A 27,503-nucleotide genomic window follows, 5' to 3' on the forward strand; every position below is an offset into this window, starting at 1 on the left:
TTTGCCAGCATCAACAGGCAATTGGAAGACCACAGCCCAGACCTGAGAGGATGCACTCATAGGTTTGATTTTTTTTTCAGTGCCAGAAGAGAAATCAGGCCCTCATTTTCAAATGATCCAAAGGAGAAAAGTGATAAACAGCACAGGGAAGAAAAAAAAAAAAAAGGACTTAGCTCTGTAATGACATGATTACATGATTCTCTAGTTTTATTGTGTGTTCAAATCTATCCACTCTTTTTCTAAATTAAAGCTGTAATTCAGTAGCCTTCCTGACTAGCAAACAACCGCTATATACTATAGCAAGATATGTCTGTTATTTAAATATCATTATTAGACCCAATCCTTTTCCCTTGCTAGCAATTGTAGGCAATTGCTAAAGGTTCTGGCTCCTTGTGTTTACGCAGATTTTGTCAATGCTTCTCTGCCAGCAGGGATCACCTGAGACAGGACCCAGTGTGTCCCTTTGGCCACTTCATCTTCAAAGTGAAGGACTTTCCCCCTGGGTGCTCTTTCTCTCCCCCACCCCATGGCTCTGCACCAGGGCGCCCCCAAGCTACCTTCACCTCCCACCATCCGCAGCAACCAGCTGCACCCCAGGAACCACCACAGTCTGTTTGTCTCAACCCCCTGATCTACCTCTTCCCTGTGTACCCCATTTCAAGACCTAATCTTTCTTCCAGGGCTTTGTAATTTAGGTTTAACACAAAACTTTAAAAAGAACCATGTTTGATTTCATCTTGTGTAGCCAAATGTAGGAGGCAGACTTTCTGGATTTAAAGGGTTTACTATGGTAGGTACCTGGGTCAATAAAGGATTTCATTACCATACTCTTCAAGTTTATGAAAAGGCAAGGTTTTATTTTATTTTCACTATGAAGCTTGCAGTCATGTTGCATTTCTTCTTGCTTATTGAAGATAAGCTCAAGAGTCTTTCTGATCCTTAACTACATCAAAATAACATGGTAAGAATGAGGTCATTCTAATTCGATCATTTACAATGCCACTTACTGAAATGAGCCCTGTGGGTAATTTGGGAAACAAACAAAGCGACACTTCAACCCCAGTTGTCTTCTCCACTGTCCCAGAACATCTTTCCTTACCCAACATGGTAAAGCTAGAAACTCCCGTCTCAGCTGCAGAACTCTCAAAGTTTTGAAACTGGGTAAGAAAGAGTCACCTTGGGCAAAATGTGGGACAATAGGGACACCTAAACTTCAGAAAAACATATTGTAGAGCAGGGAGTTAAAACCCTATTTCCTACTTGAAGGCTGTCGCACACATTATTCACACCCTATGGATAAGGTCCCAGGCTTAAGACCTGACAAGAAGGGTCACTGATGCCTATGATTAGCAGGTTTGAACCCCCGACTGCTCTCAGGGAGCACTTCCAGTTGGGAACCCTTGCTAAAACTCTCCTGCTACTGCTGCCTCCTGGGCAGAAGGTGGCCAAAAGCCCTTTTTCATCCTCATGCTCAGTTGCCACATGCTTATCTCAACATGCCATAGAAACTTTATAGTTTTTATGTCACCATCCCTTGATATAAATGACAACATGCTTCTCCAGTTAGCAGCCACTTTTCTTTGCTCTTCTCTGCTGTTTCCCCGACAAATTCTGTTTTACTATCATTTTTTTTTTTTATTTAGTACCTTTCAGTTTCTCTTTCCAACTGTGCTAAGCCACCTGATCCTTTCATTCTTTCTCCACCCCTTTTTCCCTCTTAAACCTCCTTCTCTTCTTTCTTAACTACTTTCATCTTTCTTTATCTTCATGCTCTGGCTTTCCACTTTCTCTTCAGCTGAAAATGTAAATTTTTTCCTAGAGCTTTATAAAGCCAAGAAGTCAAACCCATCATCTTTAATCTTATTTTCTGATTTTCAGTATGGATTCTTTTCAAATGGAACTGGGGGTTTCCACTTCACAGAATACTGATGCAACATTATCAGCGTTTGTTTGTGGAACTGAAAGGAATTAAAAGTCAAAGCAAAATTTAGATCCTCTAAGTATTTTTCTAACTTAGAGATTAGCTAAAACAATGTATAGATGTAGATACACCATCTCCATCTTTCATCATGTACCACTCTTTCAAACTCTCTTTTCTTTTTTCATTAGTGAAACAAACAAAAATAGTTAAAGCAGACCAGACCAGGAGATGGTTATCCAAACTGGCAGGTTTCTGTTGGTGGGCAGGGGACTGACCAAGCTGTACAATTGGAGAATAAGAGTCAGGAATGCAACATTTGCCAGTGGCCTTTGTCAGGCAACACAAACGGGTGGAGATGGCACCCAGCTCATCAGTTCGGCAGTGTGGGCCACCCAAACCACTCAGTGTGATCCCACAGAGGGATCTACAAACATAGAAGAGGAATTTACCTCACCTCCATGTTTTTGTTTTTGTTTTTTTTTTTTCTTTTCCTGCCAAGTATCAGAGCAGCCAGTGCTGCAGCAGCTGGCTAGAAAGGCTCCGGGGTCTTTTAGGATGAGTGAGAACACTCTTTGCTTCAGCCATGGACACGTTATCCTTGTGTCATTCCACCTCCACTGGAGAACCAGGGAATGAAAACATTGCAGAAGGAGATGCCCTAGTGAATTTTGCTGCCCCTGGATTGTCAGATTGGATTGCAAAAAAATAACAGGATCAAGCAAGGAACTTACAGTAAATAATTGATTGAGACCTCCCAGGCTTGCTGAAAGATGTACCCTTGGGATGAAGATGGGAACATCTGAGTTTCAAAAATGTATTCGGTATTCAAAACCCTCCACCTACGTACATATTGCACCCCACTAAGGTTCAGGAGCAGACAATATATGCAAGGCTGGATGTGCAAGGCTATTGTTTCCCTTGGCTATGGTTACAAATAGGGAAATAATAAGCATTCAACTCTCCCCTCTTTATTGAAGGATATGGTGATACAAAATCAGCAAGTTCCTCTGTATTGTCTTTCTCTTGTGTCTCTCATAGACTATTTGTTCCTTCCGACAGACAGGATACAAGCACAGCATGCTTCCACTGCCCCGGCAATTTGCTTCTATTTTGTTTCTGTCAAATGATCCCAGTGCTCCAACCCATGGAGTGATTACCCCCTTCTCTCTGTTCACCTTCTTATCAAAACATGGATTAAAGAAGGGGGAACCACTAGGAGCAAATCAGGGGAGGAAGGAGCCTCAGCAGAGCTTTCCTAACAGTAACAGCGAGCATGTCCATAGCAACCTCCTGCCTACTTGCTTCCATTAGCAGTAATGTGGTTACCACACAGCAGCTTTCTGAGAGACGCTTCCTTTGCACACCTTGTCCCACTCATCATTATTAAGCTTTTGTTTTTATCATAACATTACTGTGCTATGCTATTCAAGAATTCATGTTCCTCTGTAGATTAATTAAATACATTCCTATTAAATAAGGTTTATGAATTATTCTGAATAGTAAGAAATTATGACAAAGAATAATAAAAAAATATTAATCATTACATGAGGATGATTTAATCAAACCCAAATAAAACCTGTTTAATTTAATTTTCTCAAGGAATAAGTGTCTATATTTGCAGTTCCTCAGATTGATTTAATTCATTCTCCATAAGCTTTGTTTCTGCTCTTAGAAGTCTGCAGAAAAAAAGTTACTGTGCCCATGTTCTATTGCATTTGCACCCTCTCAGCAGTGATATAAATGGTATTAAGATCCCTTGAAAGTTTGTCCAATACTTACAGATTATTGCTGTTTTGTTTTTTTTTAACCCTGGGGCAATCCTGTGTCAAAAAACATCTTAAAGGAAAAACAGAATGAAACACGATGTTTCTATTATTATATTCTGCCTTATTACAGCACACAAAACCTGATTTAAAACTACCTGCCTGTTAAAGACAGCTTAGATAGCATTAAGTTTAATAATAAATATGTATATCTAAATAAAAATAATTATATCTATTTAGTCAGGGTGAATATTTTCAGATAATTCAAATGGTTTCTGAGTATCCTGAAGGTGAAGAAGCCCAGAGATAGCCGTTCATTTCCCAGGTGCTATGGGTAGTCTACAAAGACTATAAAACCAATCTTCTGGTTTTAATTTGTACCAAGCTCCTATGCCATTTTATTGAAACAGTGCTTTAGGAACCTGAAGAGAAGAAAGTCCAACTGCTGCTGAGGCCAGTGTCTCTTGCAGATCGTGGACAAGTGTTAGAGACAGGGTCCCCTGCACCTTCTGTGCAGCGGGGAAGGAGAAGTTGGCTTTCCGCTATTTCTTTTCTGATGGAGGAATCTCACTGTCTTTTGTTTACCTCCTACAGAGTTTCCTACAAGGCAGCATGATCCAGCCCTCGATAATTAAGATGCCCATCCTCTTCCCACCACATTCAAGTACAAAAGCCTACTCTGACATCAATAGGAAAGAGAAAGTAACATTATTAGTGCTAACTGGTTAGCAACAAATCTCTCTGGGCCATGTAAAGCCTATTCACAGTTACACAGGGGAACATACAACAGCATGGGAACTCCATCAAGAATTCTCAGTGAGCCTGCAACCAGTTCAGCACAGACTTCAGCTAGCTAAAACCAAATAACCAGCATGCTTTGGTGAATGACAATTTGGCAACATTATTTAGCTTCTTATGTCTGTGGAGAAACAAACAAACAAAAAGAGTGTCCATTCACGTTGTTTCACTTCCATAAGCAGCAGACTATCTCCCCTGCACTTCCTGACCTTCAATGATATGCCACAATGCAATTTTAGACAGAAACATCAGGAAGGAAAAAAAACACTTTATATATAGAAATAAAATAACCAAATAACCACTTCTGTTTCATTTGTAGACTAAAACCACATAAAGAAGGATTGTCAGCTTCTGCTGGAAGTTATTTAGGATTCACCTCTGGACCAGCCTCACTGCAGTCAAACTGCAGCACAGCTCCTGTCACCCAAAATGAAGGCTCCAGCCTCCCATAAACTTAAAGGAAGATTGCAGATATATAATATTCTGATAAAAATATTTGAGTTTTTCTATTGTAATAATTACAAAAATGAACAATTTCTGTAGTTGTTCTGCTCTAATTACTGAATGATTCCTTTTTTAGAGCAGCATATTATTATTATTTACAGCTTTCTTTTGCCAGATATCTAGTTTATATCTACATTACTATATTTGCATCTATTATGTTATATACTGACAGCACATAATAATTCAGAAAGTATGTACTGTATTTCTTGACTCTAACTCTTCATCCTTTAAGATGTTTTGAATTTGAAGGATTTTGACTGAAGCTTCTGAACAATTTCCAAAGGCGATACCCAATCCGTGGGAGCTGCTTGTATCATACTTGTTTGTTGCTCTGGGGCTAACGCAATGTACCATTTCAGGGCAAATGGACAGGAATCAGGCCTCAGCGTGACCTTGCCTTCCCTTGGAAAGCTTTTACTTTTCAGAGCTCAGATGACCTCCTGCAGTTATTGCTCTTAAGCTATCTGCCTAAAATCATTCCACTTGAATCAGGATTTTAAACAGGGGATTTGGGGGATGCACAAACATCATGAATATGTATCTTAACATAAAACAGGCTCTAATTTAAATATACAATTCTAGAAGCTGACAAGCCAGTTTGACATTCGAATAATATTGTGCTGCTGTCCCCTCAGACAGTCACACCCAGGTTCACAACCCCACTGAGAAATACACTTGCAGACTGCTCTTGCTTTTCACCCAACTCTCTGATCCCAGCGCAGCCCTTGTCTCTCAAATCCAGAGCTCCCCAAATCAAGTGTCGCTCTGTTTTGTACAAATGTGTTTGCAAGTTCCCTGAAAAACTGCATGCAGTGTCCCTGTCACCCCACTACATTTACACACCCCGTGCTACCTTTAGGTATTCTGCGGTATATTGTGTAAACCAATACCTTGCCTGTCCCCAGAGTCACAACAATATTTCGAGGTGACCACCCTGAAGGATTCAGACACTCTCTTCTTTGCTGATCTCTGGCATGATTACAAGTAGCTTTTTTTCTGGAGCCCCTGTGACCTGACCAAGCTCCCCAGCCTCACCCTTCCTTGGTGACACAACACCCAGCTGATGGGACCACGATGTTTGTGATTCGCACATGAAAAAGGAGCCTCACTCCTGCCAGTAGCATACAGCTGGGATCACAGAGGTGCTGCTAGAACCAGGTCCAGTGGTTCCTCTCCTTAAGACTGGCCAAGCTCCATGGAGAACACCTCAGCCTCTGGTAACAATGGAAAATGGGGAAGAGCTTGGCATTGGGGAGAGAGGGCCAGTGGGTGTGCAGGCAGAGGGGGAGGGACACAACTGGAGTAGGGATAAGCATGGAGCAGAAACAAATTAATAAGCAGAGGACAGTGGCAGAGAGGGTGGTGTTAAGGTGGGAAAATTATGAAGAGGTGAGATATCTGCATGGACATTGGTCATGGAATGGGACGAAATTGTCTGCTACAGGACAGTTTTGTGACAAACCGTATGTTTAAGAGCTCAGGGAGGTATTTCAGGATGAAGACTTGCAAAGGGTTGGGAAGTGAAACAAGGAAGGTGGAATAGTAGAGGAAAAGGAGCTAACTGACTTGAGAACTGCAAGGTGGGAATTATCTGATACAGGGGAAGTTCCACTAAGCAAAGCAAAGAATACAGGTAGTAATGTCATATGTGATGGTAATTTTACAAGTGTGGAAATATAGATGTTCAAGCCCTGGAGGAGCTCAAGCTTTTGGGATATCAATTTTGTCATTTTTGTTAGTGTGGTTTACAAATCTGAAAGAAGTCAATACCATTGCCTTGGCATGATTTCTTGATCCACTAGTTTCCTTAGCATTCTGCACAGTAGAAATTCAACTCTAGAAATGTTTTTTCTTTTACTGTTTTTGACCTAACACTTTCCAAGTCCTATTTTGTCTGTTAGTAATCACTTGGGAGATTATGATAACATTCTTTGCATTCATTTCACTTTTAATAACATTGAATAGCAAAAGTAGATGAACAAGTTTCAAGATGGTAAACAGTTGTCTTCAGTTTCATCCTCTGGTTCTCGTGCAGAAATATAATCCAAACACTGAATCAAATATTTAAAATCAGATCTGCTTTCCTGACTTTTTTGTTAAAGAAATAAGACATTTATTTAATATCAAGCACTGGAAATTTTTTTAAAAAACCCTACATTTTGAGTCCAAGGTGCCTAATATCAATTGAAGCACATTTAGAAGCCAATCTTTTAAAAAGGTCTATCCCACACATACTGAAGTGTTTACTAAGCTCAGAACATGATAGCATAAGTCACAGTCCTCTCCAGAGGAGACCAGATGGGACAGGAAGCAAGAAGCCAGCACTGAACCTTGTAAAGGTCAGTCCACTGTAAACAAAAGGCTGACACTTTTGGTGCAAGATAAAGGCAAAGAAGCAAGAAATAAACTAAGGGAGATGACAACTACTGAACTCAGAATGGGGATTAGAGACGAGAGTGAAAGTGAGGGATTCCGTGGGAGACACTGAGCACAAAACCAGCTTATTTTAGGCCAGCAAACTTCTTTCACATGTTCTGACACAGATGCTACGACTGAGGCCACCACTTCCCTCTCCTAGATTGAAACTGGAAATGAAGCTGCAAATAAGTTACAGCTCTGGAAATCAAACCGAGTTGGAAAGGGAGAAAATCCAACATCTTGACAGAAGCCCAATAGGGGAAAAAAAATCCAATAGGTTTTACTCGAAAGCCAGTACAGTGTCTGGATGTCAGGTCATCCTCTGTGTGACCAAGATGACAGGTCACCTTGGCCTAATTCGACCCTGAGAAGGAGATGCTTGTCCACCTGATGCAGGACTCACAGGGCTCACAAGACAGCCAGTCCCATGATACAACAAGCGTTACAGCATGTCTGAGTTTAAAGTCAATATTGGCAACTTGTGCTGTTGGAGAAGGACAGAGGATGTAGAAGTTGCCTTAGAGAAATTCTCCTTCATAGCTCCTTTATGTCTTCCCATATGAAGAAGCAGAGACACCATGAGTTCAAGCTTCATTGGCCTAAGCCAGGTAATGCCCCCCAGCAGTAATCTGAGAAGACTCATATTACAAAAGAAACATAAGATTTTGAATCTGTATATTCTCAGCCTTCTCTGCTGTGGGAGTCATAAATTATGCTAACATATTCACTGGAAAGCAGAGTGAGATGACTAAACTCATTTCTCCTAAGACAACAAACAGTCATGAGATAGGAAAAGATCTCCAGTCATTTTCAGCACCAGGCTCGGCAAAATTGAAGGAAATAATTTCTAGGTGATTTTTTTTCCATAAAAGAGAAATGGTACAAACCCTGAGAAAGGTTTTGTAAATGTTTGCCCTAAAGTTTAAGGAAATATGATGAGGATGGTATCCATAAAGGATTTACATGGCAGTTCTATAAGTAGAAGTAAACATGATTGCTTTAGAATTTTAGCTGAGAAATATTGAAATGAAATAGAAGATAAAAAGCAGACTTTCCAAGTAAAGACTGTGTTGGAGCTAGATGAGAAAAAGTAAAACAGGTTGGGAGAACCCTATTTTAGAGGATAAGTGCTTTTACTCAATAATTGCTTTTTCTCAGATAAGATAATTAAGGTGAAGGTGACCATATTGATGATTTAATGGTCTTTACTTCTACTGAATAATTTAAGATGAAAGCAACATTTTACCTTCAAGCTGTTACTTGCATCCTTTGACACAGTCCCAGGCCTAAGGAGACACAACTAAAAGTTGCTTATTTTCAGCCATTTCCTGTATTGTTTCAAGGAACAGATAATGATACATTTTCAGCACTATTATTTGGCTTTTAAAGAAAATAATCCCAAGCCTAGTATTAAATAAATAGTAATTTTCCTAATTACTTTAAATGCTTTAGGTTAAGGTCTAAAAAGGGTAAAAAATACTTAGACCTCGAATAAGATGAGATTCAGAAAAGTCCCAGTGGCTAAACTGGAAATACAGGACAGCTTCCTAGCTAGGGTAAATATTTTACGTCAGTTGCATACCTGGCCCAGCTGGCATTCCATTTTAAATGCACTGTAGCATTAGGCTCATGTTTTACCTCATACACTAGAAAGATAAGAAATGCCATTTAAGCAAAGCTCATCACTTTAACAGGCAGAATATAATGGAATTTTTCAAATTGACAAAAATAATATGAATTACAAATATAAGTAAAAATCACGTAAGCACAGTATGTACAATTAATTACAAGATTCGCTGCGAATCTGTTTCTCCATCACCCCACTGCCATGTTTTGAAGTCAATCCACTGCAGTAGCAACTCTAAACTGGAATAACCAAGCAGTATATATGGAAACAGAAGTAATACACTGATTTTTTTTTTATAATGCCTTCTGACAAAATGTATTCATCATACTATGGTGCTAACATTGAATCGAAATGATGATGGAAATGTCTATGTTATTAATTACTTTGCTAATAGGAAAGGTAAGTATTTGATAGAAGAAGTGGGTAGAAGCAGCTACATGTGGGTAGATTAAAGGGAGCAGATTCCAATCCCAAGGACCCAGACGATGAAACCTAAATTAAAAATTCCCTTAACATATTTTTTAAAAGTATAGAAATTTTGGGGGGAAAAAAAAGATAGCCATTCAATAAGGGGATGAGCAAAATTCTACATTGAGTCAGGATTCAGCAAAAATATACAGGACATAAGGAATAACTGGATGGCTCACCCTGTTGCAGAAAGTTTTGAGAAGTACTGTGAAGTTCAACATCAGTTAACAACACTGTGCTTTTGCAAGAGAAAAACATTGTACTGAGAAATATAAACAGGGGTATCATTTATAGAGAGATGATGTAATTCTTCTGTTATTCTTAGCATTGGTCTCAGCTGGAGTGTTTTGTCCAGTTTTGGGCATCATATTTCAAGAAAGATGTGTATCAGCTGAAGACTCCAGATGAGAGTAACTAACATTTTATGGAACATAGCACACAGGCAGGACTGAGCAATTTCACGTTGTTTACCATAGGAAAGAGAATATTAAAGGTGTCATGGTAATTGCCTTCAAATCTTTAAAACACTACTGAAAAGAAGAAATGAAAGTTATGTTCTCCAAGTTCATGGAGAACAGAAAATAAAATGGCAGGTTAAAATAGAGCAGGGAAGATTTAAGCTGGGAGTAGGACCAGCTTTGTCACTGTGAAGCACTACAACAGATTGCTCAGGGGAGTGGTAGCATCAGAGCACAGTGGGGCTGGCTGCTCCCTGAGGAGTGGGAAGCCAAGAGCCAGATGCCACAGCTGTGAGGGCAGAGACCCGCCAGCCAGGGCCCCTCCCACTGCTCCCAGAGAGGGTCCAGGACAGGCCAGGGGAGGCACCCTGAGCTCCAGACAACAGACAGGTTCCTGGTGATGAGGCAGGTCCAAGGTCCAGCCAAGGAGTCAGCTGGCAGACTGGGATCAGGAGAGCCCATGGCCAAGCCAAGCAGGGCTGTGGTGGAGTCAGAGCTTGGCATTGTTATAGGACAACAGGTAATGTTTTTAAACTAAAAGAGGGGAGATTTGGGCTACACATGAGGAAGAAATTTTTTACAATGAGGGTGGTAAAACACTGGCCCAGGTTGCCCACAGAGGTGGTTGATGCCCCATCCCTGGACAGGGCTCTGAGCAACCTGATCTAGTTGAAGATGTCCCTGCTCATTGCAGGGGGGGTGGGACTAGATGAGCTTTAAAGGTCCCCTTCAACTGAAACTGTTCTATGATTCTATGATCCTACGTTACTGCTGCGGCAGGGACTGGTGGCCCCAGGCTGGGCTGAACAAAAGGTCCTGGGCCCAAGGGCAGGCAGGTGGGCTATTCCAAGGGGGCTGGTCAGGAACATTCAGGCCACTGATGCCCTCTGGGCTGCAGCAGGTCCAACACCACATGGAAAGACTGGAGGTCTCCAAGAGCAGGCTAGATGGGTACAGACATCTCTGACTCGTGCCTTGGGGCAGAAGAAGAGACCAGATGACCTCTAGGCTTGCTGTCTTTATTTTGACATCTTAAGTTTGATGACATAGCTCTGAACTATTGTACATCTGCTGTCGCCCTTGGTGATGTTCCCTGAGACATCTGGCAGGGATGCCTTGGACAGAATGAAAAGATGTCACACCAGAGATCTAAAAGGTCCTGGATCAAAGAGCAAGAAATATCTTCCCTGCTTCTGGGGCAAATATGTAAGGCATTGGTAATTTACATCCATTGGCTTTTGATTATATTATTATTCCAGTAATATTGCTACACTTACTACATTTTCAGTTTAGATTATCTGCTTTCACCTCTATGTCCATAAATATTCTATATGCTTAACATAAATAAAATGGATGGTGAATACTAATGTATTAGCTGTTTCTATATGGTAGAAAATTGATTATTTCTTCAGCTGTACTTCCTTTGGCCCTGAAGATTTATGGTTTTCATACTCAGATCACTTGCTGACCCAAGTCACAACACTGTTGCCAAAGAAAGAATACACATGAATTAATGTCCATAACGAATTTAAAATTATAGTGAGGCCACACTTTGGCAAAATTAACATCCTTCCAGATGTTACAGAAGCAATTATTTCCTGTACTCACACTGTTAATTTTAACCATATTTTTGTAACTTGTAATCATTATGTGCTTCCGCTTTTTCTTCCCATTTTACTTATGGAGTGTTTTCAATAAAATCTTTCTTAACTGTAGCCACCAAATATATGCTTTAGGCATCCAGTAAGTCTCTGATATCACTGATGCTCCCTAAATATCTAGCCCCTAATCATCACAGCACACTTCAAGAAGAGAAGCCTGGGTCAAGCCCAGTTCAAGTGTTTTGGGTATGATATTGGATTACAGAAAACCTTGTCTTCCTCTGAATGAAGGTGAAATAGTGTGCATTTGCCCATGATGCACGTTTCGTTTATGCTTATCTTCATGTGGAAAGGAGAGCTATAATACATGTAGGTTGACTGGCTCACTTGTGGGAGGCACCGAATGTCCCAGAACACTTATTTGCAAGTGTAATGAATACAGGACATTTTATTGAAGAAACTGAGTGGCTAAAGTTTTTAGCCCTGGCATGTAAACTGGCTGGAGTTGTAAGTTTATTCACACTTTCATGTTGTCCTGGATGAATATGCTGTATGTTGTGATCTTGGCTTAATGTTTATGTTGAAAAAGGAGACCAACTAATCACATTTTAACCAGCTACTGTTTTCAAAGTCAGAAGAGAATCTTTTATAGGAAAAGGGGAATTATTTTAACTAAATTCTTTCGGGGATCAATGGAGCAAGAATACTGATGGTAGGCTCTTTTCCAGCTTTTTCCTTTCCAGACAATTTGCAACAGATTAAGCATTGGAGCAAACAGCTGGAAGGACAGGGATAAAGGTTGTAAGCTTCATCTATCAATTTGCTAAAGCCATTTATGCAGGGCTATGCCATAGCTGTAAGGGTAAACCCAAAAGAGTTCCTTTCTTTGCAGCATCACTCAGCACACATGACTGATTTAATGTATCCTGGTTTTGTCTTGCTATTCCTTACTCACTCTGATTTTGCATAGTTAATGTGGGTGACCGGAGCAAACTTCCTGTGTCAAAGGAAACAGGTCAACATCTTTTCACCACTACCTAATAACCAGACAATCTCTGTCAAAGAAACCCAAGAATATGGGAGAAACTTAGTACATTAACACATGTTTTCAGTTACTGAGAAAACCAAAGGCTAGGTAGTGGTTTTGGATCTAGTGGCACTGGATAGTCAAATCATATGGGAAGCAGATCACAGTCTTCTTGCATAACGTCAAGAAACCGGAATGTAAAAGCCTGTCAGTGAATGCTGACAACCCAGCAAATGCTGTCACAGATTTCACTATGGATTCAGAAAAGTACCTAGATACTTACTGAGCTTCTTAAATTCTTTTAGCCATTTAATAGAGAAAGGAAAATGCATTTGTGATTTTCTATTATTAGTGGAAGACAACCAGGTTACTGAGCTGCCATGACTACTTAGATGTATTGATGTGATTGATTCACTTGCAGACTTTAGGAAAGACCTCCCTTTCTCTCATCCCAAATACCAGTGCTGGGCAAGCATTTACATACTGAAGTCTACATATTTCCATAATTCACACCTGGGGCCATTTTGAGGATTCGCAGAGCACCAGTTACAGCACAGTTATATTGGTATAAGTGACTTTATTCTCTAGCTCAAAGCTTTAATTCAGATGATATTAGGCCATGGATGTGAGCAAGGCAGTAGATTACACTGAGGTAAGAGTGGACTTGAAGGAAAAAAGTGAAAGAAAAAAATTCTGAATCAGAATAACAGAACCATCTAGCTTGGAAGGGTCCTTGTGAGGTCATCTGAATGATGTGGTGCAGCTCAAATAGAAGTTAAAGCTTCAAGCAGAAATTTGTGGTTAAAGGTCTATTGTGTGTGTGCAATGGAAGTATACTATTTAAAAAGTCTCTCGGATATTATAACTTATCTATGGATCTGCTCCTAAACCAAAAACAGTACAAGATTTAACCTTGATGGGACAAACTTCACTGACCCTTGTCTTCAATACTGTCACCACTAGTACTAATTCCAAAACCTGCCTCACAGGAAATCTGGACAAACGCTCCAACTAGAGACAATTCTCTTTGTTCTTCTCTTGGTTCATTTATTTTTCTAATTTAGAATTAAAAAGATAAGTGTTTTGAGAAATTCACCTGTTGTTACAGTTTGCTCTTCCCCTAAAGCCATTGGATTCTAGATTTTATTATACTTACGTACTGTGAAAATAGTCTATTTGTTTTTAAAGATCATTTTGATGTCATGGTATATTTTATATGTAATAGAACAATAAATAAATAGTCTCATGAAGTTTTAGCCCAAAATTACTATTTTTATGCATACACTTTGACTAATAAAGTATTATTCCTGTCAGTAGAATTGTCTGAAAAGACACGTATGGACAAAGATTCCATGAAACACCAGTGGAATTGTCCTAATGTTACTTAAACAAGGATGTGCATTGATTTATCTTACGGAATTAGGGAACCGGGTTTTGGTTTAAATGCAGTTATTGTATGTTCACGTGGTGCCATCTTGTGGGAGTTAAAGCTCATGCACAAGTACTTTGTGCAGCACTATGTCATCAGCTTTCTGAAAAACCTGGGTTGTTACTCAAAATGCCATCAGCTCAGAAAGCTCAAAACAACTTGAATCTCAGTGATGTTTCCTTCAACACCCTTCTTCAATATCTTTATGATCTTGTCCTTGTGAGAACTTCTCAAGGTGAAGAGCATTTAATGTGCTTTACATAAGATGTTTCACTTAAATGTGGGCACACAGGCCAAAGCTAAGTTCTTTTGATTTTCCCACTATATTTACATATTTAGGGGAAATTCACAGCTTATACACCCATTAATTCCAAATACATCACAAAATCAAAATCTGGTGACAGGCCTTTTAAACCAGAGAGATCATGGGTCTTCCATGCAGTGAGTTCTGTGGCAGCCTTCAATAAGTATGATTGAACTATTTGACTGAGACATTGAAAATCGAGTATAACACTTTGCAGATTATTTTCAAACCTATTTTAAAGTTGGACCACAGTTCTAGGGTCCATAGCATCCAGCTTAAACTACACATATCTCAATTTCTGCTTCCTCAGTATTCTTATTGTGATCAAGACATCCCTTATCCTCTTTTCTGTTTGTTACACGTGGATTGGAGAATAGGTTGACAGACAAAAAAAAAGTTGTTCATTCTCTTTCTGTTAGCCAAGTTGTAGCTTTATTCCTTAGCTGTAGATTTGTGGGGGTTTGGACACCTAACAAAACAGTCTTCAACAATAATCAGTTATCATTGATATCCTTGGCCTATTTGTCTCATAAAAAGCTCCTGATTTTGTAAAACACTCCTTGTTAAGCCCACACAAGTTTTTGATTGTAACCCATTCAGAGGACAGCTTAATGTTGGTTTGTGCTCGTGCTTGATCGTGCTTAGGTTTTACCTTTTGTGTCCCTGAGGAGCTGCAGGACACGGGCTGCACAGGCAAGCAGAGCCCGTGAGGCAGTTTTATGAGCAGCCACAGAATTATACAGAATCACAGAATCGACTGGGTTGGAAAAGACCTCAGAGATCATCGAGTCCAACCCTTGGTTCAACTCAAGTCCGTTTACTAGATCATGGCACTAAGTGCCATGTCCAATCTCAGTTTAAAAAACTCCAGGGATGGCGAGTCCACTACCTCCCTGGGCAGGACATTCCAATGCCTGACCACTCTCTCTGTAAAGAATTTCTTTCTAATATCCAGCCTAAATTTCCCCTGGCAGAGTTGAAGCCCATGCCCCCTTGTCCTATTGCTGACTGCCTGGGAGAAGAGACCAATCCCCACCTGGCTAGAACTTCCCTTCAGGTAGTTCTAGAGAGTGATGAGGTCACCTTTAAGCCTCCTCTTCTCTAGACTAAACAACCCCAGCTCCCTCAGCCTCTCCCCATAGGTCTCATGTTCAAGTCCCTTCACCAGTCGTGTTGCTCTTCTCTGGACCCGCTCCAGCACTTCAATGTCTTTCCTGAACTGAGGGGCCCAGAACTGAACACAATACTCCAGGTGTGGCCTCACCAATGCAGAGTACAGGGGAAGGATCACTTCCCTTGTCCTGCTGACCACGCTATTTTTGATACAGGACAGGATACCGTTGGCCTTCTTGGCCACCTGGGCACACTGTTGGCTCATGTTGAGCTTCCTGTCAATTAGCACCCCCAGGTCCCTTTCTGTCTGACTGCTCTCCAGCCACTCTGCGCCCAGCCTGTAGCACTGCAGGGGGTTGTTGTGACCAAAGTGCAGCACCCGGCATTTGGCCTTATTGAACTTCATCCCATTGGAATCAGCCCATTTTTCCAGTCTATCCAGATCCCTCTGCAGAGCCCTCCTGCCCTCCAGCAGGTCGACGCTCCCTCCCAACTTGGTGTCATCAGCAAATTTGCTGATGATGGTCTCAATCCCCTCATCTAAATCATCAATAAAGATGTTAAACAGGACTGGACCCAACACTGACCCCTGGGGAACACCACTAGTGACTGGCTGCCAGCTGGATGCAGCCCCATTCACCAGCACTCTCTGGGCCCGGCCCTCCAGCCAGTTCTTAACCCAGCGCAGAGTACACATGTCCAAGCCATGGGCTACCAGCTTTTACAGGAGTATATTATGGGAGACAGTGTCAAAGGCCTTGCTGAAGTCCAGATAGACCACATCCACGGCTTTCCCCTCATCCACCAGGTGAGTCACCCGATCATAAAAGGAGATCAGGTTGGTCAGACAGGACCTGCCCCTCCTAAACCCATGCTGGCTGGGTCTGATCCCTTGTCCATCCTGAAGGTGCTGTGTGATTCCATTCAGGATGATCTGCTCCATAACCCTGCCAGGCACCGAGGTCAGGCTGACAGGCCTGTAGTTGCCAGGGTCAGCTCTGCAGCCCTTTTTGTGGACTGGGGTAACATTGGCCAATTTCCAATCATATGGGACCTCCCCAGTGAGCCACGACTGTTGGAAGATGATGGAGAGCGGCTTGGCAAGTTCTTCTGCTAGCTCCCTCATCACCCTAGGATGGATCCCATCTGGTCCCATAGACTTGTGAGGATCCAGATGGCTCAGTAAATCACCAACTATTTCCTCCTGGAATACAAGGGGCCTATTTGGCTTCCTATCTCTGTCAACCACCTCCAGAGATGAGTTGTCCTGAGGGCCACCTGTCTTACTGGTAAAAACTGAGGCAAAGTAGGTATTGAGTACCTCAGCTTTCTCCTCATCGTTGTTAACTATATTTCCCCCAAAGTCTAACAGAGAATGGAGGTTTTCCTTGCCCCTCTTTTTGTTATTAACATATTTGAAGAAGGACTTTTTATTATCCCTGACAGAATTGGTCAAATTAACTTCAAATTGCACTTTTGTTTCCGATTTTTTTTTTTTCTGCATGATCTAGCTATTTCCATAAATTCTTCATAAGTAGCCAGCCCTTTTTTCCACAGTCGGTAAAGTCTCTTCTTATTTCTGATTTCATTCAGAATCTCCCTGTTTAGCCAAGCCAGTTGTCTTCCCCACACACACGTCCGAATTCTTCTTCAGGGTGGCCGACCCATGTGCAAGGCCCGTTTTTCCATGTATTGTATGAGTGCACAGAGCCCCTGCCCTACACTGCCTGCTCCTAAACGGTAAGACGCAGCTATGTGAGGAGATTTTATTTTTCCTTATTAAACAGAAAGGCAGGTGCCAGGGTTGCTCGGCGAGGGGCGGCCGCGGAGCATTAAAGGGTAACAACCCCCCCTGACGGAACCAGGGGCTACAACTGCTGCCGGCCTCACAACCCACCTTAGCCCCGCCCATTACCCCTCTCTCCTCCGATTGGCTTCCCGATGCCATTCTCCACCAATCCCCAACCGCGCTTAGAAACGCCGCTCCTTCCCCTTCCCGCGCCTTCTGCCGCCGGCGCGCGGGGGAGGAACAGGGGCTGTTAGCCGTAACGGCTGTCCCGTCCGCCAGCCAAGCAGGCTCGGGATTGGTCGGCGCGGGGCGGGGCGGAGCGGAGCGGGACGGCCGGTGGGACTGGGGCCATGGCCAAGACGGGCGCTCCGCGGCCCTGCAAGGTGCGTGTGGGGGCTTGGGGGTTCCTCTTGTCTGCAGTCGGGTCTCAGCCCTCTCTTTCGGTGCCTGGCGGAAGGAGGGTGTCTCCACCGGGTGCGGAGCTGGGCGGTCCGCATAAGGACTCCCGGGGGGCAGTCGGGCCTTCTGGCCCTGAGCGCCTTTGCTTCCTGTGCTTGGCCCAGCAGCCCTTCCTCAGGGCCCAGCGGGTTTAGGTGTGTCGGTGAGGGACGCTGCAGCAGTCTTTCCGTTAGACGGTTCTTCCACCTTGGTGTATCTGTGGTTTGAGCAGCAACTGTAGCTTTTAAAATCCCCACAGTTCAGGTGTGTACTTATATGGCTTGGCTGCAGTCTGGAAGGTATGTCTGTATGTCAGCCTTTGGCCGTGTTGTGAAGTGAATTGCTGTATCTATGGAATGCTGTGGGAATTAATGAAGCTTCCTGCGCTAAAGGCATGTTTTGTGAAGTGAAAACTGTGAGATTCAGGCCCTAATGGCAGCGCTGGGCCCCCCTCCTTGATCTGAGAGCTGTAAATTAACTGATTTGCTTCAGCAAAAGTTACTGGAATTAGTGGACAGTGGTACTCTTCAATTATGTTGTGAAAGTACTTAATGAAAATCAAAGTATATTTCTGTAATCAACAGGTACTGTCTTCTGGAAGGCTAACAGGAGCAGCTAAATTAACAAATGGAAGGAAACAGTAAGACCTTAATCATGAATACAATCTAAGATTGAGTGTATGTGTGAGAATTGGTGAACCTTATACTTATCATACCTTACAACTAGCCAAGAATTCTTTGTATATATCAGAAAATGTTTTTAGTTAAAAGGCAGTGTGGCCAAGTTCTAAGCAACCTGTGAACAGGCAGGCACAAACTGAATAGAAATTTTGACTGTAGAAATACAGCATTGATTTTGTGTGTTTTATTAATAAAAGATTGAGGTTTTTTAGTTACTAGCCATACATAAGACTGTTGAGTAAAGACTGAACTCTCCTTTGATATAAGCTGCTAATATCTGCTAATCATGTTTGTTGCAGCAATGCAAACATTTCAGAAAGAGAAAAATATTTTGTTTCTTGATGAAGTTAACTTTAGTTTGTTATTATAGAACAAAAGTATTTTTTTGTTTTTGTTGCATGTTAAGGAAGTAGTGTCAATGGTGAACTTGACTTTTTCAGGTTTAGCTTAAGAAAAGGTTGTCATTCTGATGTGGAGTCTGGGTACTCTCTCTATTCTGCTGACTCTGATGATCAGGTAATTACATTATTTTTTTAATACAGTCATCACTGTTATCTAAGGAGAAGAGAAATTGGAATATCTTGAATAATAGAACAAAACCAGGTTAATTTAGATACTGCTGCATCTGGACTAGGAATAGCAAAGCTAGCAAGAGTGTCTGTACTGCATCTTGCAGATACAAGCAAGTTGGCTTTGTGTGCCTTGAGTTTGGCAAATCTCATGAAGGTACAGAATATATTTTGCAAATGCCGCTATACTGTTCATGGACAAGGTCTGGCCCTGTCAGAAGTATAGCCATATTTGTTAGGTTTTGTGTCAAAAAGAGTGAGTTGTTTGGAGTCGGTGCTGCAGTGCTGTTTTCTGTGTAGTGCTGAGTCAATTATCTTCAAAGTAGAAAGAGGCTGTAGATGATAGCTTAACTGTACATGGAAATAAAAATAAAAACCATATACTTGCAATTACCAAACAAAATCCTGCAAATAGACAAGTGTGCAGCAACCCAATTTAGGTGTTTTGCAAACTTCTATGTAATTGCAAAGTAAAACATTGAAAATGACATGTTTTTCCTGGTTATCAGTTGTTTTTTTTCAGGTGGCAGAGTGGGGAACACTCTCCTCTAAAATAATACCTTGTTTTACTAAAAGAACCTCAGTATTTTCTGACTGCAGTATTTTTTGTGCAGGTTGATAGTCTTCATAATGGACTTGACCGTTGTGCAGCTTTACTGAAGAATATCTTACAAAATGAGGCTGCAGGTTGTACCTATTGAAAATTCAAGGTAGATTTTTAGTTTCTGTAGGACTGTTTTGATTTGTTTTGTTGACTAGTTTTTCTTTTGACTAATACTAGGAAGGGAGACTGTCTGTAAACAACCTGGGAAAACAACTTCTCTTAAAATTGCTTCCAAGCCTTTGCTGACCAAAGGAAATACTTTAAAGAAGAAAGGGTTGAAAAAAAACCTTACTCCTGCTCACATCCAAAAAGAAATCGGTAAGCGGGCTTTCTTGGGTTTGTTTTTTTCTAAAACAACATTGATAGACTCCGCAACTCATTGAGGAGGTATAACAAGGTTTCAGATATTTGTTGTAGGTTGCTAGAAGTTGAACCAGGACTGGATCCACAGAATGATGTAGTCATTCCTCATTGCCTTTTAGAAACCTTAAGTGTTTACTGAACAGTTACTAAAATTCACAAAAGTTTGAGCTTTATGTGCAAAGAAGGAAGTTGAGTGTGTTTACAAGTGTGTTTACATCGAGGTTAACTGGTAGGAAGTGTAGAGGAGAATGATGATATGATGTTATAAAACTCATGTAGCAGAATGCCTATTTTGTGAGTTGTAGAGTGGGAGCACATGGCTGGTATCTTTTCAGCACTGTAAAAATATGGAGTGGAGTTTTAATTATACCCAACCTAAAAAAAAAAGGTTTGGTGAGTGCTCTACTATGGGTTTTTCTGAATGGTGTAAAAGCTTAAGAAGCAGCTAAGGAGAGATTTTATTAATTGTGTTTTAAAACTGGCCTTCTGTCAAATTTAATCTCTGTGCTTCCTTCATGGACAAGTGTCTGTCCAACTGAGTTGGGTTCCTCTGTCTGGAAGAAAAAGGTAATGGATTGATTTTTCTGGTGAGTAAAAATCTGACTGAAATCTTAGGCTGTAGGATCTTTTTGATTTCTTTTTGAAATTATCTTTTCATTTTCGTTTTCAAAGTAATCTGCCAGAGTCTGCCTGACAGCATAATGAGTTTGTGCAGATTGGGAAGACAGGCAGCTTCAGCTGGGCTTTTTGTTCATTCTTTCTTTTTTTCCTCTTTAGTGCCAATTTCAGATAGAAAACTTGCCTCATCCACCAAACCTTCTGCTGAGAAAGAACTTTCCAGTGCAGTGCAGAATCAGATGGTTCAACGAACTGATGTGCCTTGCACTCAGCACTCTCCTGTGATGCATCAGAAACTGTGTGAGCATGTGCAAACCCAGATGGCTCTGATAACTGGCCAACCATCACAGAACAGGAATGAAATTCCTACTGTAACTCCTTTTTCTACCTCCAACCATGGTTAGTGGAACTATTAATGCAGAGCCTGCTATTTTACAGTATGAGTTTTGCCTGAAATTAGCCTGATCTATGAGTGTTGCCTTTTTTTTTTTGTTAGGATGTCAAAATGTTACAGCTTGTAATTATCTGTTGCCCATCTCCACACCAGCTCTGTCCCTGCAGCAGTCAGCTAATCCCATATCTACTCAGTCAGTAAGTAAAAGTTTGATTCTGACCATTAATAAATGTTTTAAATTAGAACTGTTTATTTATACATTTGTTAAAGTATAGGGGCTTTCTTGGGTTTATGTAATTTTCTTAAAGAAAAGAAATTGCATATTTCAACTTACAGTGATGAACAGAATAAATAATGAGACAAAATACTGCTATTTAAAATATATTTTATTTAGACATCAGAAAACTAAATTTGAGGCATTTCGACTGGCTGCTTGTTTCTGCATGGTGAATTCTGTAACGGACAGCAAACGTGGAACGTGCAGGAAATTATTCATTACTGTTAATAATTCTATTCTCAGTAATGCTCATTAGGATTATTAACCAAGTCCTGATAAAAGAAATCATGGCTCATATGTAGCTTTTCCCTGCCAATGATCAAATTATTTCTTGAGACACTGTGCATTATCTTCGAGCCACATTTTAAAATACTTGTGTATTTCAAGGTATAGAATAGAGCTAATGGAGGGTACCAACTGCCACCTTGGGAAATGTGTTAAGGGGCTTTCACCTTGAAACTAAGGCTGTAGGCTTACCTTCCATCTGCAGACAGTCCATGTATAGTTAGTGTTGTCCTTGGATTTTAAGAAATTAATCTGCTTAAAATATTGAAAGGTAACAGTGTTGTCTATTTTTTTTTTGGTCTTCCCTGTACTGGTTTGATTCAAGGGATGAATGTTCATAAAAAAAAATCCAAAACACTGCTGAGGTTTTTTATTTACAGAACAGCTGAAAAAGAACTGTGCTTTAATGTGGCCAATAATATTTAAGATAAAGGTAATCTAAACCAGATTTACATTTTGCTGACTCCTTAACATACTGGAAAATTGTGCAATTAGTGAGTTGTAGTTGCTTTTATAATTTGCAAAGAATGATCAAGGCTACTTGATCATTGAGTTAGACGAGGGGCTTTTTAAGATTAAAAAAAATCTTGTTAACTTTTTATTAATATTAATATTCTTTACGCAGGATGTTCCTGTAGACAGTGGCAATGAACATGTGCCAGAGATGGGAGGACCTGTGGTTTACCCGGTAGTTTCTGCTGCTCCTGCTACTGCTGCACAAATACAGCCTGCCACTGCTCTTCCTGGTGCAATCCCTTGTATAGCATCGGGTGCACTGAGTAACCCTGCAGTGCCTATGTTCCCATCATCTTCTGGCAGAGAGATGACCCCAAACCATGAGCACCTGATAAAAGAAGCAGATTTGATAAGATGTATACAAGCTCACCTGGCCCTGTTACAGTCACATGAAATGATGAATGGCAGGGCTGATCAGAAGCACTGTCATCATTGTGCAGCAAAACACAGTGATTCAAGTAACAAGGAGGAGGATTCTGCTGAAGAACACAGTGAGGACACTGTCAGTGAGGAAGATGAACTGAATGGACTTGACATAGACCCAGTGAAAGATACAAGCTGTAAGACAAGTTTTGTGAAGAAAGTTATAAAATCTAGAAAAGAAAGTCCTGAAGAAGCAGCCCAGAAAGTTACAACTGTAAAATACCTTCTGGGAGAGCTCCGAGCACTCATAACAGATCAAGGTGAGGACATTTTCATTGGACAGCGGAGCACTTACATACAAATAACACAAGAGCTGTGTTAAGTGCTTGAGCACTTCAGTTTCTTTGAGTTGCGTGTGTCAGATGATAATGTGACATCTGAGAGTGGTTTACTACGACTTTAATAGCCTCATATTTTGTTCTGGATAAGTAGTAAATTATATTTTGGAGTATTTTAACATTACAGTAACAGCCAGAATAAAGTTGATTTCATATTATTTCATATACAATGTTTTCCCCTGAGAAGGGGACCAGTGTAGACAGTTTGTAAAAGCGATGCCACCAAGATGAGTCAAGAGATGGTGGGTTGTGATTTATCAAGAACCCAAAGCAAAGTTTTCATAGTAAAGCTTAAAATTTTTAAATAAATAAAAATAGCTAGAATAAATGTGGTTTTATTAAAAAAAGTAGTAGATACTATTAGATCACTTTGTAGATTACTTAATTGCATATAAAATATTGCTGTCTTATTACAGGTTTATGTGTTTATGGGGTCTTTTTTTCCCCTCACATCTTGCAGATGACTCAGAAATGTTAAGGTTGATGAGTGAAATAGAAGACTGCGTATCATTGCTCCCAGCTGTAGTGGGAAGTATGAACATACAAACTGAAATAGCACTAGCATTACAGCCTCTCAGAAGTGAAAATGCCCAGCTGCGTAGGTTGGTACCTCGTCCGTGATTCTCTATTTACTGCGAACGTGCCTAAAGCATCTTTAACTGGTCTGATCTAAATCTAACTTTTATCATTATTATGGTGTCAGTGTTAGGACCCTTTCATTCTTGTTTGTGCGGTATTTATATATTAGAAAGGTGTGTTGGTAAGACTGTACAGTTTAAATAACAGATAGCATGACTTCAGTTAATACTGATGTTTTAGCAGCATCAGTTACATCATGATTGGGCCTTTATCTAGGTGGGATTGATGTATCTTTCTTTCTGAAAACTGCAGTATCAACATAGTTAGCCTGCTTATATTCTTCTTATAGTGTATTCTGAAATGCAGAATTGGCTCTTATTTCTGAGGAGCTCTCGTATACATAACTGGGTAGTGCTTTACTTCAGAAGAGAGGGAAGGATATCTGCCAGAATTTGCAAAGGGTCTCTTGTGTTGAGGAAATATAGGCATGTAAGAAAAATGCATTAATAAAACGTTTTATATTTCTGAAACATTCTGTGACATTTACATAGGTAAGAGGTTGCTACTGAGAATTAATGTAAAATGCAGTGGTTTTGAACTTATTCTGGACTTCCTGAATTTGTGCTTTTTTCACAATTCACATTTAGGAGACTGAGAATATTAAACCAGCAACTCGGGGAACGAGAAAGAAGTGAGAAGACATCTGGACAGAACTGCAACTATGAATGTAAAGTACTAATAGAGAATTACACTTGTTAGGGACATTTTTCTTAAAGCTTTATTTAAATAAATACAGACATATAAAGATACAGATATATAAATAAAACCGGGACATATTGTGGCCTTTAGTGGCAACTGAACTAAGTGTTGTGAGACTAATCATGCGACTGGATTTGCGTGGATTGTTGTACCTGTGTAGACTTCACATAGTGAGACTCAGCTTTTCAGCTGCCAAGATTATTTATCCTTATGTGCATCTTAAAATGAAGTTGACACATTAGATAATTAAGAAAACAGCTTGAGTTTTATCTTGCTGCCTCAAAATCCCCTTCCATCTGTAAACAAAATTCATAATACCAAGATTTTCTAAAAACTTATTTTGATTTAGAAATTTTAACTGTACTACACAAAACACTGAAACTTTTTATGATTTACTTTTGGTAGTAGTTTCTTTGCAATCCTTGAATATGATGCTCCAGAGTCAATTGAAGGAATCACTGAAAGGCCTTGAGTCTCTGCAGGCTAAAAACGAAGAACTACTTAAAATAATAGAAAATCAGAAAGAAGAAAATAAACATCTTGCAAAAAGTATTCAAGATAAAGAAGAAGAGTTGCTTGAAAACAAACAACATTATGACATTCATTCCACCAAGCTCAAGATTGGTATGTGTTTTGAATTTTATTCTTCATTTAGTGTTTTAAAACTTAAATAAGTAGGTAAATTCTTTTTGGTGTTTTAGAAGTGGAAGAGGCATTAGCACATGTGAAGAGCCTTCAGTTTAAGCTGGAAGCTTCGGAGAAAGAAAATAAGATATTGGGCATAACTTTACGTCAGCGTGATGCGGAAGTTAACAGACTGCGTGAATTAACCAGGTACTCTTTGCTAAGTTCTTTTTTTGCCTCCTGACATCGCTCTTTTTTAATTCTTTTCCTTCATACTTTGATTACTGTAGCCTTAGTATGTTGGTGATAGGAAGTCATGTAGGCTAAAACTTCTCTTTGTAGTTTCTTTTACAATATTGGTGCTATAGTTTAATTAAAGGAGCTGTCATGCTCCATGAGTTATGTTCTGTTGTAAAGTAAAATGCCGTTAGTATCTGCTGTAACTTCTGTGACGTTTGAATAGCAGACGTGCTGATAAGGAACTCTGTAGGACGTGCATGGACCTGAAAACCTACTGATATTTCCCTTGAAGCCATAGAATTTGGAAGCTAACTATTAACCTGAATTAAGGAGGGATTTTTTCCCTCCCTCACTCCCTTCCTCCTGGAAGTTGGTCTGTTTTGAGAAGAACTTGCAAGGTGTCTTCATGACCCACAGCAAGCTCTTCCTGTTGAACTGAGCAGCCCTTTAATTGTACACACGTATGAAGTAGATGATGCCTAGATATTAGTTATGGGTAAACGTGGGAGTTCTTGGGTCACTGAATGTGGCATTATTCACAATTTTTTAAAATTACTACTGTGAAGTAGTCTGTACATAAATTTGTTTGGACATGATGTGCACAGGAAGTTAAACTGTCTTGTTTATAGTTGATACTAATTGGAATGTCAGAATATTTTTAATCAACACTTCAGATTCTTTAAGAGACATTTAGACACATTACTTCTATGAGTACTATACTGACCACCAGATGGTAGTATAATTATGTCTTATTACATATGTATGTGCTATATACATGAGCATTTAAGCCTTCGTTGCTTTTGATGTGCAAAGCAGAAAATTGAAAGAATTATTATATTGTTTTATTTAGATGCAAGGAGAAGAATAATTCAGAAAAAAATTCTCACTTGTTTTGGTAACTGTTTCTATATGTTTTGTAACAGTTTCTTGACATCAGTTTTTCATTTTGTAATACTTGAAGCAGGTAAATCAGGAATAATCTCAAGAGCTTCATTGGGTTGTGCTGCTCTAAATACCTTATAGGCACATTAAGCTGAGCTGAAGAAATAAATTCAGGAAACTTGGAATTGGTTCACATTTATACTACATTTTATGATAACATGTAGAAAGAGTATTATGAGTTTGCTGCAGTTTGATACATCTCATGTTTAACTATTTTTTCAGTGACTATTTTTGAATCTGATTAATTGATCTAATCTTAACAGAACCTTGCAGGGCAGTATGGCCAAGCTTCTGTCTGACCTCACAGTAGACAACGTTAGACCGAAACCTGAAAAAGGACTCTCAAAGTCTCTTTTGGAAGACCATGTAAAGCAGATGCAACCTGATCCATTTCCTGGCAGTACTTCAGTAATGACTTACCTTAAAAAATTAGAAATGGATCCTATTTTGACAGATACAGAACTTCAGTTCTCAAATAAAAGCGGAGAATTAGAACTGCGAAATCTAGTCTGTGAAAAGTTTGCCGCCGGAGAAAATAAAATAAACAGTACGTTCTCAGAAGAAGGAGCGTCAGCTCCCAGAATCCTACAGACCTCACTGAAGCAACATGCAGAAACAGTTAGTGATTCTGGGATTTTACTAGATGACCAAAACAAGGTGGATGAGACTGTTTATATTCCATTGACTAGCAGTGCCTCTAAAAAACAGCAGCCGATCTCTGAAAGAACTGGTGTGCTACCCCAAAGTAAGGGGGCTTGTAAGATATTGGACTACCAGTGTGAGCTCTCAAGCTCTATGCAGCAGAATGGATATGAGCCATCAAAGGATCCAACTATTCTGGATAAATTAAGTGCTGGGTACAGTGTAAAAAAGACTATGGAAAACACGCTTGAAGTTATGGGGAATAAAGTGAAGCCGGAAGGAGACAAAGTCCAAATGAGGCCAAAAGGCACTCCAGGTGGATCTGCAAAAGACTTCACAGACAAACCAGACCAACCTCAGCCTGATACATACCCTTGTGTATCGCTGCTATATCCGAAAGAGACTTTACAGAAAAAAGGCAGTGAAATACCTGATTTTAGTTCCTTTGCATTTGATGATATATCAGGGAAGTCTGAGTGGAGTGCATCTTCTTTCTCGACATTTACTTCTCGAGATGAAGAGGACTTCAAGAATAGCTTAGCAGCCTTGGATGCCAACATTGCTAGGTTACAAAGAACTCTGCAAAATAGCATTATGAAACAATGAGTCTAAGGGAACAAAATGAGTGCACTTGTTTTGCTAATTTACCTTTTTCTGAATTGTATTAATAAGTGTGGTACGGATATGAATATTTGGGGGTTTCTGTATGGATTGACTTGTTCCTAGCTGTTTAAATTATGGATACGATTTGTTCCTCATTAAGTTATGGTGCTGCTTCTCTTGATGTGTACAACTTGAAATAACTGCTATATATGCCTTTTTTTTAAAAATATGGGTTTTTTAAATTATTACTTAGGTTTCTACTCTTTAATTGGAAAGTTAGTCCTTGGAACAGCACTTGGTAATTGTTTAAGAAACCACTGTGCTCTTAGCAATACAGTTTTTTCTATTAAATGGTAAAGGCCACTTGCATGTTTTTTTTGCGTGGTTTT

The 27,503-nt window shown here is 40.1% G+C and overlaps 1 protein-coding gene across 2 annotated transcripts; it reads left to right on the forward strand.

Moving 5' to 3' along the window:
• Window positions 1–17,470: 17,470 nt before the first annotated feature.
• CCDC14 (coiled-coil domain containing 14) lies at window positions 17,471–27,477 on the forward strand. 2 transcript variants are annotated; one of them, XM_065070512.1, is made up of 13 exons: window positions 17,471–17,603; window positions 18,243–18,298; window positions 18,779–18,854; window positions 19,522–19,594; window positions 19,689–19,829; window positions 20,652–20,891; window positions 20,989–21,083; window positions 22,074–22,647; window positions 23,186–23,327; window positions 23,952–24,031; window positions 24,469–24,687; window positions 24,765–24,897; window positions 26,133–27,477. In XM_065070512.1, exons 1-13 carry the CDS (start codon window positions 17,571–17,573, stop codon window positions 27,115–27,117), a joined length of 2,847 nt encoding a protein of 948 aa, XP_064926584.1. In that variant the 5' UTR covers window positions 17,471–17,570; the 3' UTR covers window positions 27,118–27,477. The 2 variants fall into 2 exon arrangements, with proteins under 2 accessions (XP_064926584.1, XP_064926585.1); XM_065070513.1 differs by having other exon boundaries at window positions 17,527–17,603; window positions 18,243–18,335.
• The last annotated feature ends 26 nt before the right edge of the window (window positions 27,478–27,503 follow it).

The sequence above is a fragment of the Columba livia genome, chromosome 7 (assembly GCF_036013475.1).
Source record: "Columba livia isolate bColLiv1 breed racing homer chromosome 7, bColLiv1.pat.W.v2, whole genome shotgun sequence".
Taxonomy (NCBI): Eukaryota; Metazoa; Chordata; class Aves; order Columbiformes; family Columbidae; genus Columba; species Columba livia.